The sequence below is a fragment of the Phaethon aethereus genome, assembly GCF_964289735.1.
Source record: "Phaethon aethereus genome assembly, chromosome: 15".
Taxonomy (NCBI): domain Eukaryota; kingdom Metazoa; phylum Chordata; class Aves; order Phaethontiformes; family Phaethontidae; genus Phaethon; species Phaethon aethereus.
Genome location: NC_138591.1, coordinates 2004711 through 2018134, shown reverse-complemented (window position 1 = coordinate 2018134; position 13424 = coordinate 2004711). Strand labels below are relative to the sequence as shown.

At 50.8% G+C, this 13424-nt stretch overlaps 2 protein-coding genes across 2 annotated transcripts; one reads left to right on the top strand and one right to left on the bottom strand.

Moving 5' to 3' along the window:
• Nucleotides 1-1363: 1363 nt before the first annotated feature.
• LOC309410460 (hydroxyacylglutathione hydrolase, mitochondrial) lies at nucleotides 1364-7148 on the bottom strand. Its single transcript, XM_082006848.1, has 8 exons — nucleotides 7029-7148; nucleotides 6490-6554; nucleotides 5495-5612; nucleotides 4299-4407; nucleotides 3256-3359; nucleotides 2697-2798; nucleotides 2142-2221; nucleotides 1364-1616 (listed from the first exon to the last, which is right to left on the bottom strand). The coding sequence occupies exons 1-8, from the start codon at nucleotides 7131-7133 to the stop codon at nucleotides 1517-1519; spliced, it is 783 nt and encodes a 260-aa protein (XP_081862974.1). The 5' UTR covers nucleotides 7134-7148; the 3' UTR covers nucleotides 1364-1516.
• Nucleotides 7149-11290: 4142 nt separating this feature from the next.
• FAHD1 (fumarylacetoacetate hydrolase domain containing 1) lies at nucleotides 11291-11962 on the top strand (the record flags this gene model as incomplete). Its single annotated transcript, XM_082006602.1, has 1 exon — nucleotides 11291-11962. The coding sequence occupies one exon, from the start codon at nucleotides 11291-11293 to the stop codon at nucleotides 11960-11962; it is 672 nt and encodes a 223-aa protein (XP_081862728.1).
• Nucleotides 11963-13424: the final 1462 nt, after the last annotated feature.

Here is a 13424-nt window from a genome sequence, read left to right as displayed (position 1 = left end):
GCCGAGACCAAGAAACAAGGAGCAAAATATAATTAGGAGGAAGATGCATTAAAGATGAAGATGCTGAGCCCGCAAGGCTGGGTCCGACCGCCCTTCACTCACATCTCTCTCGTTTAAAGACACCGAGCTGGAGGACGGGAAGTGCAGGGGGGGTGGGACACCCACTCACTGAAAATCTGGGTTTATCTTCCCCCAAAGTTTATCCCATTCATCCACTTTGACATGCTATTCCCCAACAGGAAAACAGCCCGAGGGGAAGTTGCCTCCCTGCAGTTTCCAAGCTGGCTGCAGACCGGGGCCATACAGCACTAGTCCAGGAGCAGAGACGGCTTTTAAACCCCATGGGCCAACCAAGAAAAAGCCACGTGCCACGCTAACGTGTTTTCTCAGGGGGTCTGAGATCCGAGCCCCGTTTAGTCTGGCCATCTGGACGCCCTCACCATTTAGAACATCACCTTGCGGCCCCAGCGGCACGCAGCATCTCCTGTAGGCCAGGCCCGTAGGCTGGAGTCTCTCCCAGGCCCAGCACGGGACCTGCCAGCACTCCCCAGAACAGTTGCTCTCGCTGGGGAACAGTGCCTGGCTAAGGAATGCTCGTTCGCCACGTTACTCACAGCAAGGTACAAGGCGGCTGTTCTGGCAGCAAGGCTTCTGCTGGAGGAGTCTCATCACTGCTCAGCTCTCAGACATGCCATTAGTCACTAGGTAACTGGTTTCTTCTCAGACAAATTCCTTCTTCGTTTGTGTGGTACTAATACGAGTAACATATAGATCACACTTAAGAGCAGCAAGCAGGTACATGCAAACAGGCTTAAGTTAAGAGTGAAAGGGTGTAAGAAGCAAGAGTGCAATCTCTAAGCCAGCATGCTGCCTGGAAAAGTTACTGCAGTCCACGACAAGGAAGGTCAGAGAGAAGAGAAAAGCTGGACAGTGCCCGTGGGCCATTCCCAGAGCCAGGCCACCCTGCCTGCTTCACAAACTAAGCCCTGAACTGGCAGTGGCAGAGCAGGTCTGTCACTGAGAACGGGTTTTAGTGGAGCCAGAAGCGACAGACCCAGAAGTGTTTAAGGAGCAGCACGGAAGAAAAGTTCAAATCTTCAGCTGGCAATGTAGTTACTGCATTTTGTCTCTTTCAAATTAAGAATCTCAGGCCCCAGTCCCACTGTCCGCATTCACATCAGGCTCCTGCAAAAATAACAGAAGCTTTTTCCTAGACCTCAAGGTTTGACCCTTCCCCACCCGACTCTGAGCCACGTACCAACACTTGTAAAATTATCTGCATGTAACACATGTGACAGTTTGTGATCCAGCAAAAGGATAAATATTCTTCATCATAACATAAATATGCTGTAGAACATCTCAACAAGGGCAAAGTGCTTTTTTTTTTCTCCTTAATTAAAACAAAACAAAAACCTAAATATGACTGTCTCAACAACAACAGAAGGTTCAACTCCTAAAACATCTGAATAGTCTAAATTACACTTAAACTGACATTAAAGTGATCCAGGCAGAGTGCTCAGTCCTTCGGGACTCGGAAGTTATCCTTCTCTTTTCTGATGGCCCCCATTGTTCGGATGGGGTCAGTCTCCCCAGCGTGCTGCTGAACTGTCTTCTCCCTGCCAGGAGGGAACACCAGGGACAGCAAATGCAAAGACTGCAAGATAAAATCTTATATATGAAGTCACTACTATCACGTTTCGCCTGCATCAGGGGGAAACGTTGCACTTAAAGATCAAAGACTCAGGGCTTTGGCACAGGCTTATCAGCTCCTTTGGTTTAAACACTCATCGGCAAGAGGAAATTGCAAACACTCTTATGCCTTGAACAGCATCTTGTGCTGCACCCATCTGCCAAACTCTGCTTGATGAAGGAACGTAATTACACAACGAGCCTTGTTCTGTCTCCTGAGTGAGGGACTTCAGCACTGGCAGAGATGCTCACCACAACCCTTCAAATTTCACTGCAGCAAGCTTCTGCCAGGGCAGCGAGTATATTTTAAGGAGGGTTTTAAGGGCATCAGAATAGGAATATGTGAGGCAAGAGAGCAATTCCCACTTACAGCTCTTTTTTTGGAGACCTCCTCCTTCCCACATCCCCCTCCAAACACAAGGACCTTTCCTACACCCACATTTCCTCCGTACCTCACTCGCATGAAGGGGTTGTATGTAAACTCTTCTGCGATGGTGGAGGGTATGGTCGGCTCACCACTGTCATATTTCGCCTGTAACAAGGGAGAGATTTCTGCTTAATGAGGAATGTTTTTGGTGAACAAGAAATGGCCTGTATATTAACCATGCAGGGTTAGCACTGCAGCTGACTGCCTGAGCCGCTCCCCAGGCCGGGCCCTTCCCAGGGCCATGCACCCAGCTGGGCAGACAAGCACAGGGGGACACAGAGAGACTTGGGACAAAGCTGACCCTCCCAGACAGATGTGGACATCAGCCTGTAATTACACCAGGAAGTTTGCAGGCATGCTCACTTCACCACCAGACAGAAAACCGTCTTCTCTGGGCTACACGCAAACCCTGTTCCCCAACACATCGCTCCCCTGGATGCACAACATACTGCGGCTCCTGTTTTTTAACTCACTTCCCTCAGCCTCTCTTTCTCCCCAACATTGTCTTCTCTCCTCTACCTCCTCAGACCCTCTGCTTCCATGAAAGCATCAAGTCTAGGGAAAGGATGAACCATCTTACCTTGGCCCAAGCAAGCTTTTCCTGGATAGTGACATTATTGGGTTCAACGTGTCGAGCAAACTTGAGATTGTTGATCGTGTATTCATGACCACAGTAAACTCTCTAGGAACAGAAAGGAAGAGTGACACCGGGTGACTCTGAAGATACAAATGTGGAGTGCCAGGTACCATCATCAACATTACGGTACAGCAGGAACAAGAGAGTCAACCCTCCAGGACACACAACATTCTCCACAGGAGAAGTGCCAGGAGTTATCAGCCAGTACTATCTGCCAATTTAACAGCAAGCTTTATGAAAGACCCCAGGCATCCCAGCTTGCCAGCCTTCATTTTAATAAGCAATAATTTCCCCACAAAGCACAAACGTATTTGGGGTAGGTATTTCCTTCCAAGAGGACTCCAGCTATTCAGCAAAGACAATGCCTGACATAAGCATTCATTCCTTCAACACAGGAGGAATTCTCTCTTTGAGCAACAGCATTATTAGGAAGACAGTTTCTTTGATGTCTGTAGTAGTTTCTGGCTGGTTAACTTACTAGCACAAAAGGAGAGGTTCGTACCGTTTTGGGGTCCAAGCTGCCCAAAATCTCAATCAGCGCTCTGTACATCTCCTCCGGGGTTCCCTCGAAGAATTTCCCACAACCAGCCACAAACAGCGTGTCACCTGCAAGGAGGTGTGACACAGCGTCAGGACCAGACAAGGCTCCTCACACCAAAGCATGAGCACACAGTCCCCAAGGGCTCAGTCCTGCCATCGCTGTCCTCGCTGCAGCTCAGCAGAGGGCACAAGCAGAGCCAGGCTACACTGCTGCCCCACACGGGCTCAGTGCTACATAAACCCACGCAGCAAACGCAACTTCTAATGCAGGAAACCCCACAGCCTCACCAGGCAAACCATGCCAGCGCTTCCCTACCTGTGGGCAGCCTGCTGTCCCCTCCTTGTCCTTTCTAAAGCAGACAAGAAACACTTGCTCTCTTTGCTACGAAGCTGAACAAAGATGAGGCACCTCTACATTTTCTCCCCACCGCTCCCTAAAATCATGCTTAAGCCGTGACTTCTTCCATGCAGCGGCTGGTGCAAGCTCTGGAGAATGCCCATCAGGAAAGGGATGACGTGGCAGTTTGGGGATACTGGGCGCAGTCTCAGGGAATGAGGAGCCCTACTCTCCAAAACAGGATCCAGAACCTGGGTACCAGAGATGAAGCACCATCCCTCTCTTACTCCCCTATTTTATCCTCTCAGTTTTGTTACAGACATGAGTACAGACATATGGAAAAGCAACAGGTTTTGGAAACAGCCACAGTTTGGCCTGAGACAGTAAACCAACAGCTCTTGTTTCAAGGAAGAAAATGCTAGATATAGGACTCATCTGGGGCTCGCTCTTGATGTTGCTTGCAGTGTGTCGAGCAATGGCTTACAAACCCAGTTTCGTCTACCGTTACTACTTGGTAGCACCTAGTAAGGGGGCAAGATGCGGATGCTAACCAGCTGCGCTGGCAGCAAGGGATGAATGCACATCCAGAGTCAGGAGCACACAGGCAGAGGGGTAGCTTATGTCTTTGCAACACAGACTGCCAGCAATGTAACCTCCCAACTCCTCACCTGTAAAAACAGCAGGTGGCTCGGAGCTATTTGGCTTAGTCACATAATAACAGATGTGTCCAGAAGTGTGACACGGCGTACAGAGGCATTTCACATTAAGAGATCCCACCTGAGAAGAAGGCAGAAGACTAGAGCTTAAGCTACTGTTTGCTAGCATTTGTATGGTTAGAAAAGAATTGCAACTATTACAATGGCCTAGTAGTCCTACAGGCAAATTCTCACACAGCTGGCCAGTAAACATCAGCTCTGCTCCTGGGAGAGTCGAGCTAGAGAGTTTTATGGCAGGGACTTAGAAGGGAGCCGTTTCCTCCTAGCAGGTGTTGTGACAAAGAGAACTGCCAGATTCTTTCATTTACATGCAGAGTGACTCAGCGTCTGGTTGGCAGCAAGAGCAAACAGATCCAGAGCAACACAAAATCCTAAACAAAGTTAATCAAGTGTAAAAAGCTCCAAACAAAAATGAAGCTGAAGGGAAGAAGTGGATGACACTCACGAGAAGGGAAGAATTAAACATATTCATGAGGCCCAGAGATGTTTCCCCCACAGCCCTGATTTGCACACCTTCCCGGGTATTTCTGTGCTCCCTTTGCTGCTGCCTGCCCCCCCAGAGGTACACCACAAGACTAGCAGTGACATTCATGCCAGCCTGCACATTTCACAGCAGTTCATGTCATCTGCCAGCTCATCTGTAAACAAACAGCCAGGTTCCAACAAGATTTGCTGCTTTAGCTCTGGAAAAGCAATGCAGGCAGCTAGCACTGCTGGCCCACTTTCCCTTCACCCTGTATTCCAGCCTTTGTTCAGCGAGGACCACTTGGCATTGTTCGGTGCTAACTAGGCTCTAAGCAGAGCACAAGCCCTGTCCTTTCTCAGATCGGTTCTGACCACCCTGGCTAAGGAAGTTGTCAAGGAGCACAGGGACATCCAGCACGCCCCGGACAATGCAGGTGTCTGAGCTGTGCCAATGTTCTCATCAATGGAGCATCATCAGCCAAAACAAGACAGAGGGGCTATGGGTCACAGGGCTGAAAAGGGCAAAAGCTGAACTTAAACTACCAGATACATCCAAGAGGTGTTAAAAGGTAAAAGAGCTGCGACCACAATATCAAGTCAAGTTAGACCACACCGGTCCAGCTCTAAAGCTGTGACACAAACGGGAGGTGCCCCAGCTGAGTCCTGCAGCTCACTCCCTTTACCTTGAGTGACGTAAGGTGAGACACTTTCTGTGTCAGTGCTCCGACTCTGCTGTCTCCCCCATACACACGCAACCCTGCCTCCATCTTTACGAGCTTCTCATTTCCTCCAGCATGGTCCCTGGAAGGTCAGAAAAATGGATTTGGGCAGGGATGAAGACAAATTTATCGTAACTCGTATTGCAATGGTAACCTTCAGGTCATCATTTCTGATCAACTATTCTCCCAGTATCTAACATTGTCCTCATATCAAAGTGTATGCCATATCAACACGAGTGGAGATAATTTCTCCAGTAACTAGGGCAGTGAGAGGGGGGAACAATGCCCCACAAGTTCACACCTAGTTGGGAAACACCAGCCTTAGGGGCTCATGCTCAACTCTCCAGTAACTAGAGCAGGAGGAGATTGGGATAACCAGGATATGTGTAATTCGGTGTCCCAGAAGACACCGTGGAGCAGGCACACAGATGTCCCAAAAGCTCAGCGTTCACTTGTGGTGCTAGTCCTGCCAGATGAGGGCTGGCTCTCCAGCCACAGAGGTGGCTCCACTATGACCCATGAGAGAGGTTTACTCAGACTCAGCACTGCCAAAACTGCTAAAGCAAAACATTCATCTTCACATCCCCAGCAGAGTTAATCTGCAACACAGGTAATGCTCCCACAAGTGCTGAGTAGCACACTTTAGAGGCGTGTCCTAGCACCTCAGGGTGAGTGTGCTCCCTCCCACACTCCACGGCTACCTTCACACACATTTATTTCACTGGCCACCTGGAAGGAGTCAGCATTTTAAAGGTTAGAGGCACTGACACACAGAACTTGCAGTGCAGACAATGCATCTGGTCATAGCAAGCCCAAGGGAACACTTCCTGAGCTCTGATCCTTCTCTTCACTTTTAAGCTCCTGCTTAGAGAAGATCAACTTCATCCAGAAAAGCAACAATTTTTGACTGCTTCTGTTTATGCAGAGGCAAGAGGGATCCCGCTACAGCAGATAGTTACCAGTGGTGATGTGTGGTCAAGACAGTGGTTAGCTTCACACCGTGCTTTTTGACTGCATCCAAAACCTGCAGGCACAGGACACAGCAAGAGCATTACAACTCACATGAAATGACTTAACAGCACACCTGGTGCCTGGTGTAACCTGGACACAACTGCTGCAAGGCCTGAGACACACCAGCAATGCTGCAGAGAGCTCGTCCCTCTCCCAGCCGTAGTTACAGGTCAGGAGACGAGGTCTCTGATCCAGCTAGCCATGACTAAGCCCTCCACCTTGTTTCCTCTTTTCTGTACTACATCAAACTAAGGGCAAAACCCAAAATTAGGTCAACAACCCTTGAAGTCAGGGACAAGCTGCCTGAGCCCAGAAGCAGACCGCCTGTGAAGCCCTGTCCGTACCTGTGCATGGCCAGTATTTCTTGCCTTTCCCCCATGCCTGAGTCAGCGTGTGACTAATTCTCTCGTGGGTGTGGCAACCTGGAAGGATCTCCCGGACCCACAGCGGTGAGCACTCTGCTCACAAGGGCAGCAGACAGCATTACCTTCTGGGGCTGCACAGGATCAACTATTGCAGCCTCCTTCGTTTCCTCATCAATGAGGAGGTACATGTAGTTGTCTGTGAGGGCAGGGAGTAATTCCACCTTCATGTCGGCTTGTGTGACCGTCTTCGACTTCCTCCGCTCGTGCTCTGTGTGCAGGAAGACAGCTCGCAGCTGCGCTGGACCTGGGGACCCCAAAACAGTCAAACTTTAGGTTAGCCCAGGGAGGCGAAAAAGCGGGACAGGGCATGGCAGGTCCCCCAGCCCATGGCCCCAGAGAAGGAAGGGTACAGACAGCCCAACCTGCCCCCTTCAGAGGAAGAGGAGAGAGGCCACCACGGGACAAAGCCTTAGAGCCTGGCCGTGTCACCTTGTGCCCTACAGCTGCACCGAAGAGGGACTCCCAGAGATGTGGTCATGCAGGGAAAGCGCTGTACCTCGACTGGAGAGAAGATTGCAAGGGGCAGGAAAGCAGAACGGAGAGGGAACAGCTGGACAAAGGTCAGCCTGGGACAGTGACTTTGCAAAAAAAGCACAAAAGGCCATGTTACAGCCAAAAGACAAAAAGGGTGTGGGGGAGGAGAAATACAGATACACACACTGTTACAAAGAAGTGTCTGGTTCATTACTTGGGGAAATCACATCCTGCACAGTGCACGGAGAGAAGACAGGCTCTCTGCATGGAGGGCAAGGCTCTCTGCCTGGCCAGGTACCAGGCACGCACTGCGGGCAGGTTCCTTGCTCATGGGCTACCTTGATACAACATCAGTGCTTCTCTATTTGCTTTTGGTTAAATGTTTAATCAGATCCAAGAAGCAAATCTGATTCCAGATGCAAATAACCTGGGCTCACTGTTCAATTCACAGATACACAGTTCTTAAAGAAACAACCAAGCCCTATGAGGCTCTGCCATAAAAAAAAGGGGAACAAAAAGGACAAGGTCTTCCATTGCTGGGGCCCTGCAATTCAGGCCTGGGTCCATATACATGTGGGGAAAGAGGTGTCAGTCTCTGCAAGTCAGAAATCAGGTGTCTCAATGCCCAAGGCCCTCGCACACCACTGAAGGTGACTGCGTTAGTCTGAACTGTGCTGGCTCAGCCGCTGTTTCATTTTGCACCACCGACTCTCTCCCTAAGGCTCCCGACGCTCGGTGCTTGGTCACCTCCACCAGTGCCAAAGGGAGGGGTTCACCACGCTTGTAATCAACCTGCCCCACGCTCCCAAAGCAGGTCAGTCCTGCCCACCCCTGATAAAAGCCTGCTTTAGAGAGAAGAGGCCCCACAGACCAGCTGCAGCCCCCCTGCAGCTCCACAGACTGATGGGGCCAACAAGGCTGAAAAAAACGCGATCTAAGCTCTGTCTGGGACACGTGGCTGCCGCAAACCCAGCCCCGGGGCAGCGCGAACTGTAAGGCCCCTCTGGTACAACTGTCCTGCCCAGAACTTCTTCCCCTCCTACCTCCACCATCTCACTTGCTTATGAGGGAAGAGAGGTAAGGAGAGGAGATGGTAGTAAAATTAAACACAGTATTGCAAAGAAAACCCCAAGGCACAACAGTGTGGGCATGCACAGGGTATTTGACAGTTAAGGCACAGAGTCTTGAGAAAAGCATCCATACCTGCCAAGTGTTCCTCTGGAGCAGAAGAGTCCTTTCAAACAAAACAAAACAAAACAAAAAACTCCCCTTACTATTCCTTGATAGGAAGAAAAAAACCAAAACACTGCTGTTTAGCTGCTCCCTGACATGAAGCACTTTTGGATGCTATCAGTCACAAGAGCTATATATACTGCATGTTTGTTTGCATGCTAGATGCTAACTGGGGAAAAAAACAACCAAAACACCAAAAGAAAACACAACCTTAACTTCAAGTCAAAGGAATTATTCACATACTTAAAATGCTTTCTTCCTATGAACCATGTCTAACCCTGGCCATGATCCCAAAGTCTCTTTGCATGTTTAGTTCACAATTCTTTCAAAACAAACAAACAAACAAGCTACACCACATAAGGAAATGTTTTCTAACATGTAGTTTAAACAAAGGAATGAGAAAACATCCACAAAGTATGAAACTCATTCTAAATTCCCATCTGCAGCTAAGCTGCACCTTTCCAGCCTGCCTATTCGGCGAGCAGACCAGAAGCGCTCTCACGCACGCCCAGCGCTGCTCTTATGAGAAGGGCGCTCTCGGACACAGTTCTGCTCAGAAAAGCTCCCCGAGCGATACGCAATCCCTGCCCTGGCCCAGTACTAACACAGATCGTTTCAGGATCGCAGGTCTGCTCCAGAATTAATGCCCAATTACTTCATTTTCACTCAGTTTTGCAATGCGTCCCGCCTGATTTCACGCCTGAAGCAGAGAGGGTTGGGGAGAGCAGAACACCAGCAGCTTTTGAATCATACACTCCAGCTTTCTGGCACAGTTTGTTAGCATACCTCGAATCGCCAAGAGGAAAGGGTTTGCAGATGGGGAGTGTTATCACAAAAAATCATGTTATCACATACATGCTGGAGACTAAAGGCAAGCAGGCAGCAGCACAGTTTAACAGTAGGTTCCCTGAGAAAAGGGGCACTTCATACATTCTCTCCATAGCATTTTTTTTTACTATTTTTATTACAGAAAACAGTGGAATATTCCTATTTCAGACATGGCTGTCACTCAAAAATGACTGCACATAAATACTCAGATGAACATCCCTGTGTTGCCTCATAAGAGGAAACACTATATTCACTTTTTACATATTCTGCACACAGATATTTTTTGGATACCCAGGGAGTTTGTGGCTCCACACAAAACCAAGTGTGTTGGCTCCACAAACCCCAAGTAAAATCCCACTCCTACTTGAGTTGCCCGCCTGGCACACGCTGCCAGTGGCAGAGCCGGGTCCAGCCAGCATGGGCAGGGCATGCACTCCCCCACTGGTGGAGCAAAGCTTTCGTGGAAGGTGCAGCACCCACCCTGCAACTTGGGGAACTCCGGAGCTGCTAGTTACTTGGTTTGACATACTCATTCCCAAGATAGCATCAGGGTTTCCAAGTCTGGCAGTTAACTCCAATTTATTCTCTCTCGTTAAGACCAGGTCTTAAAATTGGAGTGATGCAAAAGGCCTCTGTCAAGACTTCCCGGAGACGCTGTGAAGCTAAAGCTCAAGCCCTAGTTCAAGGAGACGCTTTCAGAATTTAGGTCCGAAATTTATATGCAGGGCATAGTTTTGGTTTTGTTTTTTGTTTACGTTACCAATACAGTCTGCCATCCATCAAAGCCAGTTTAAATGCCAGCCCCTGTCCCCCAAGCCCTCCTCCCGGAGCAATAACCAGTGCCTTGGCAGCCGAAAAACTCTGCAGGAGCCTCCCAGATGGGTTATGGATAGGAAAAGCCACTGACAGAAACAGGCTCCGGCTGAGCAGACACTGACCTACTTGGGGCTGTGAGTCAGCTTAAAAACCTCGGCGCACCCCTGAGCCGGGAAACGAGAAGAGGAAAAAAAAAAAACAAAACATGGTCAAACTTCCGAGCTTGCGGGGGCCGCCGCCAGCCCCAGGGCTGGCCACCCACGGCCGGGGCCCTGCAGCCGCCCAGCTCCCTGCGGGTCCCGGCTGTACGGGGGCACAGCACGCTCGCTACCCCGTACCGGCTGCAAGGAGGGCACTGCACAGACCCCAGCCCCGCTGCGAGGGGACACCCCACCGCGCCCTATGGCCCCGGGTACGGGGCCAGGCCCGGCCTCGCGGGTCCTACCGGGGTACCTCCCTCCCCGGCGCCCGGCGAGCAGCACCGCCCGCCCGCCTGCCCCACGTACCGGCTCGGAGCAGGGTCCCCGCTCCCAGGGCCGTCAGGGCGGTGCCGAGGCCCCGCCAGCCCCCGCCGACCATGGTGCGGCGCGCCCCGCCCGGCGCCCCGGCCCGGCCCGCTTACCTTTGCTCCCCGCCCTGCGGCCGGCCCCGGAGAGGCGGGCAGCGGCGGGCGGCACTGCCCGGCCCGGCCCCGGCCCCGGCCCCGGCCCGGCGTGCGCCGGGGGCGGCGCTGCGCCCGGCCGGCCCCCTCCTCCCCTCCCGCCGCCTTTCGGCACGCCCGGGCCGGGCGGCTTGCTAAGCAGGGTAAGGAGGCGGCGGGCAGAGGGCTCCCCTGGGCAACCCGCGGCGGGCAGGGCGCAGGCAGGAAGCGGAGCGGCGCGGAGGAGAGGCGGCGGCGGCAGCGCGGCTCCGGGCCCGGCAAGGACGCCCCAAGGGCGGCCGCGGTCCCCGCGGAAGGAGACCCGCCGCGGCCATGGCCTCCTCCAAGCCGATGGCCCGCTTCTGGGAGTGGGGCAGGAACATCGTCTGCGTGGGGCGCAACTACGCCGAGCACGCCAAGGAGATGGGGAGCGTGCCGCCCAGGGAGCCCCTCTTCTTCCTCAAGCCTTCCTCGGCCTACGTGCGCGAAGGATCGCCCATCCTCCGGCCCTACTACTGCAACAACCTGCACCACGAAGTGGAGCTGGGGGTGGTGATCTGGAAGAGAGCCCAGGCCGTGTCCCAGGCGGCCGCCATGGACCACGTGGCAGGCTATGCCCTCTGCTTAGACATGACGGCCAGGGACACCCAGGAGGAGTGCAAAAAGAAGGGTCTGCCCTGGACTTTGGCCAAGGGCTTTGGTTCCTCATGCCCCGTCAGTGACTTCGTGCCCAAGGAGAAGATCCCAGACCCTCACAAGCTGAAGATCTGGCTCAAGGTGAACGGAAAGCTGAGGCAGGAAGGGGAGACATCTTCAATGATCTTCTCCATCCCTTACCTGATCAGCTACATCAGCGAAATATTCACCCTGGAAGAAGGGGACTTGATTCTGACGGGGTCTCCCAAAGGAGTTGGGTCTGTGCAGGAAAACGATGAGATAGAGGCTGGGATAAGCGACGTCCTCTCCATGCGGTTTAAGGTGGCACAGCAAATGCGTGGATCCTGACCAGGAGCTGGGCTGCGACCTTGTCTGCATAGGAAAAGGCTCTTTTAGGAACATCTGGTGAACAGAGAGACACACAAGCTGTCCTGTATGTTAAACGCTTACGTGGCCCAAGCATCCAATGGACTGTCACGCATCAAAGACACCTAAGCCATGAGCTGGGAAGACAGTTGACTAAAACAGCCCCATTTCCATAGAGGCTTCAGCCTCCCCTGTGGCTGTGAACCTGGAGTCCAACCCAGCTTGGGGCAGATGGTTAATACCTAAACCATACCTTGGAGCTGTCAATGGAGACAGTGTGCTGGACAGGCGGGGAGGGGAGCTGGGCTGGCTGTCACCGTGTGCGCTCTTCTGTTCTACTGATGCTTTGAGCTTTGCCAATGTATTGCCTTAAAATAAAAACTAAAAAAATTAAACCTTTGAAATGGGGATGTAGGAGCTAAAGCTCACCCGTGCTATATAAAATCAAAGATGTATGTGTAACAGTAACTCAAGAACTACAGCTTCAGAAAGAATTTATCTCCTGGGGTATTCTACAACAAAAAGATGTTTGCTTTTTCGATGAGTTTCACGATTCCTCTGTGCATTTTTCAAATGTACAAATTAAATGAGGATTGCTTTCCCTCCCACTCCAAGGGGTGTAATGCAGCAGGAAGTATGCCAGATGCTTGGCAGATTTTTTTTTCTCCTAAGCTGAGCTTTAAATATGCTTCTAAAAGTAAAATAATACAAAAGATCAAGAAAAAAGAAGCTCATTGGTAAAGATCACCAGTAAACTTGTCTTTTACTGATTTAAATATATTTTTAATAAAAATCTAACTGCAGCAATGGCCATTACTTATACAATGCAGTGCAGCAGTTGAAGTTTTTAACTATTGCCAGCTGTTAAAAAGCCATGCTGTGTGACTCTTCCCATTTCCAAACTGCAGCTGATCTAATGCTCTCTACTAGTTTGCATGACAGCGAGTTTTCAATTCAAAGGAGTGACAGAGTAAGTTGTAAAATATAATTTAAAAACCCTCCCCCCGCAAACATCAAAATTTACCATTTTCAAAGGTTGCACAGAACGGACTAATTTCTAACAAAAACAGATGGATTCTTTTTTTACATATGTGCAAGCACCAAAGTTAAATGCTTCCATTTATTGGAACCAGATCTTAATAACCACTAGGAAAAGTTTTGTTTTAAAAAGTGCATTTGGGGAGTCTTAGAGAGAAAATTACTGTAGCCCAAAGGCAAGCACCTCTGTGAAAGAGCAGCATGGTCCAGGATACTGCAAATCCCACGGTGTAAAGAAAGAAGAACAAGTTGCAGAAGAAAAATAAGACATTCTTCTATAAACTTCTCCAGCTGCAGGCATCTGTAGCACACCACTGCGTACCCGTACACCACCTGCACTGGGGAGTGATCCTGCAAACACGCAGATGTTTCAGTTTACTCTGACATCAGCCAATGGCTTAAAGCG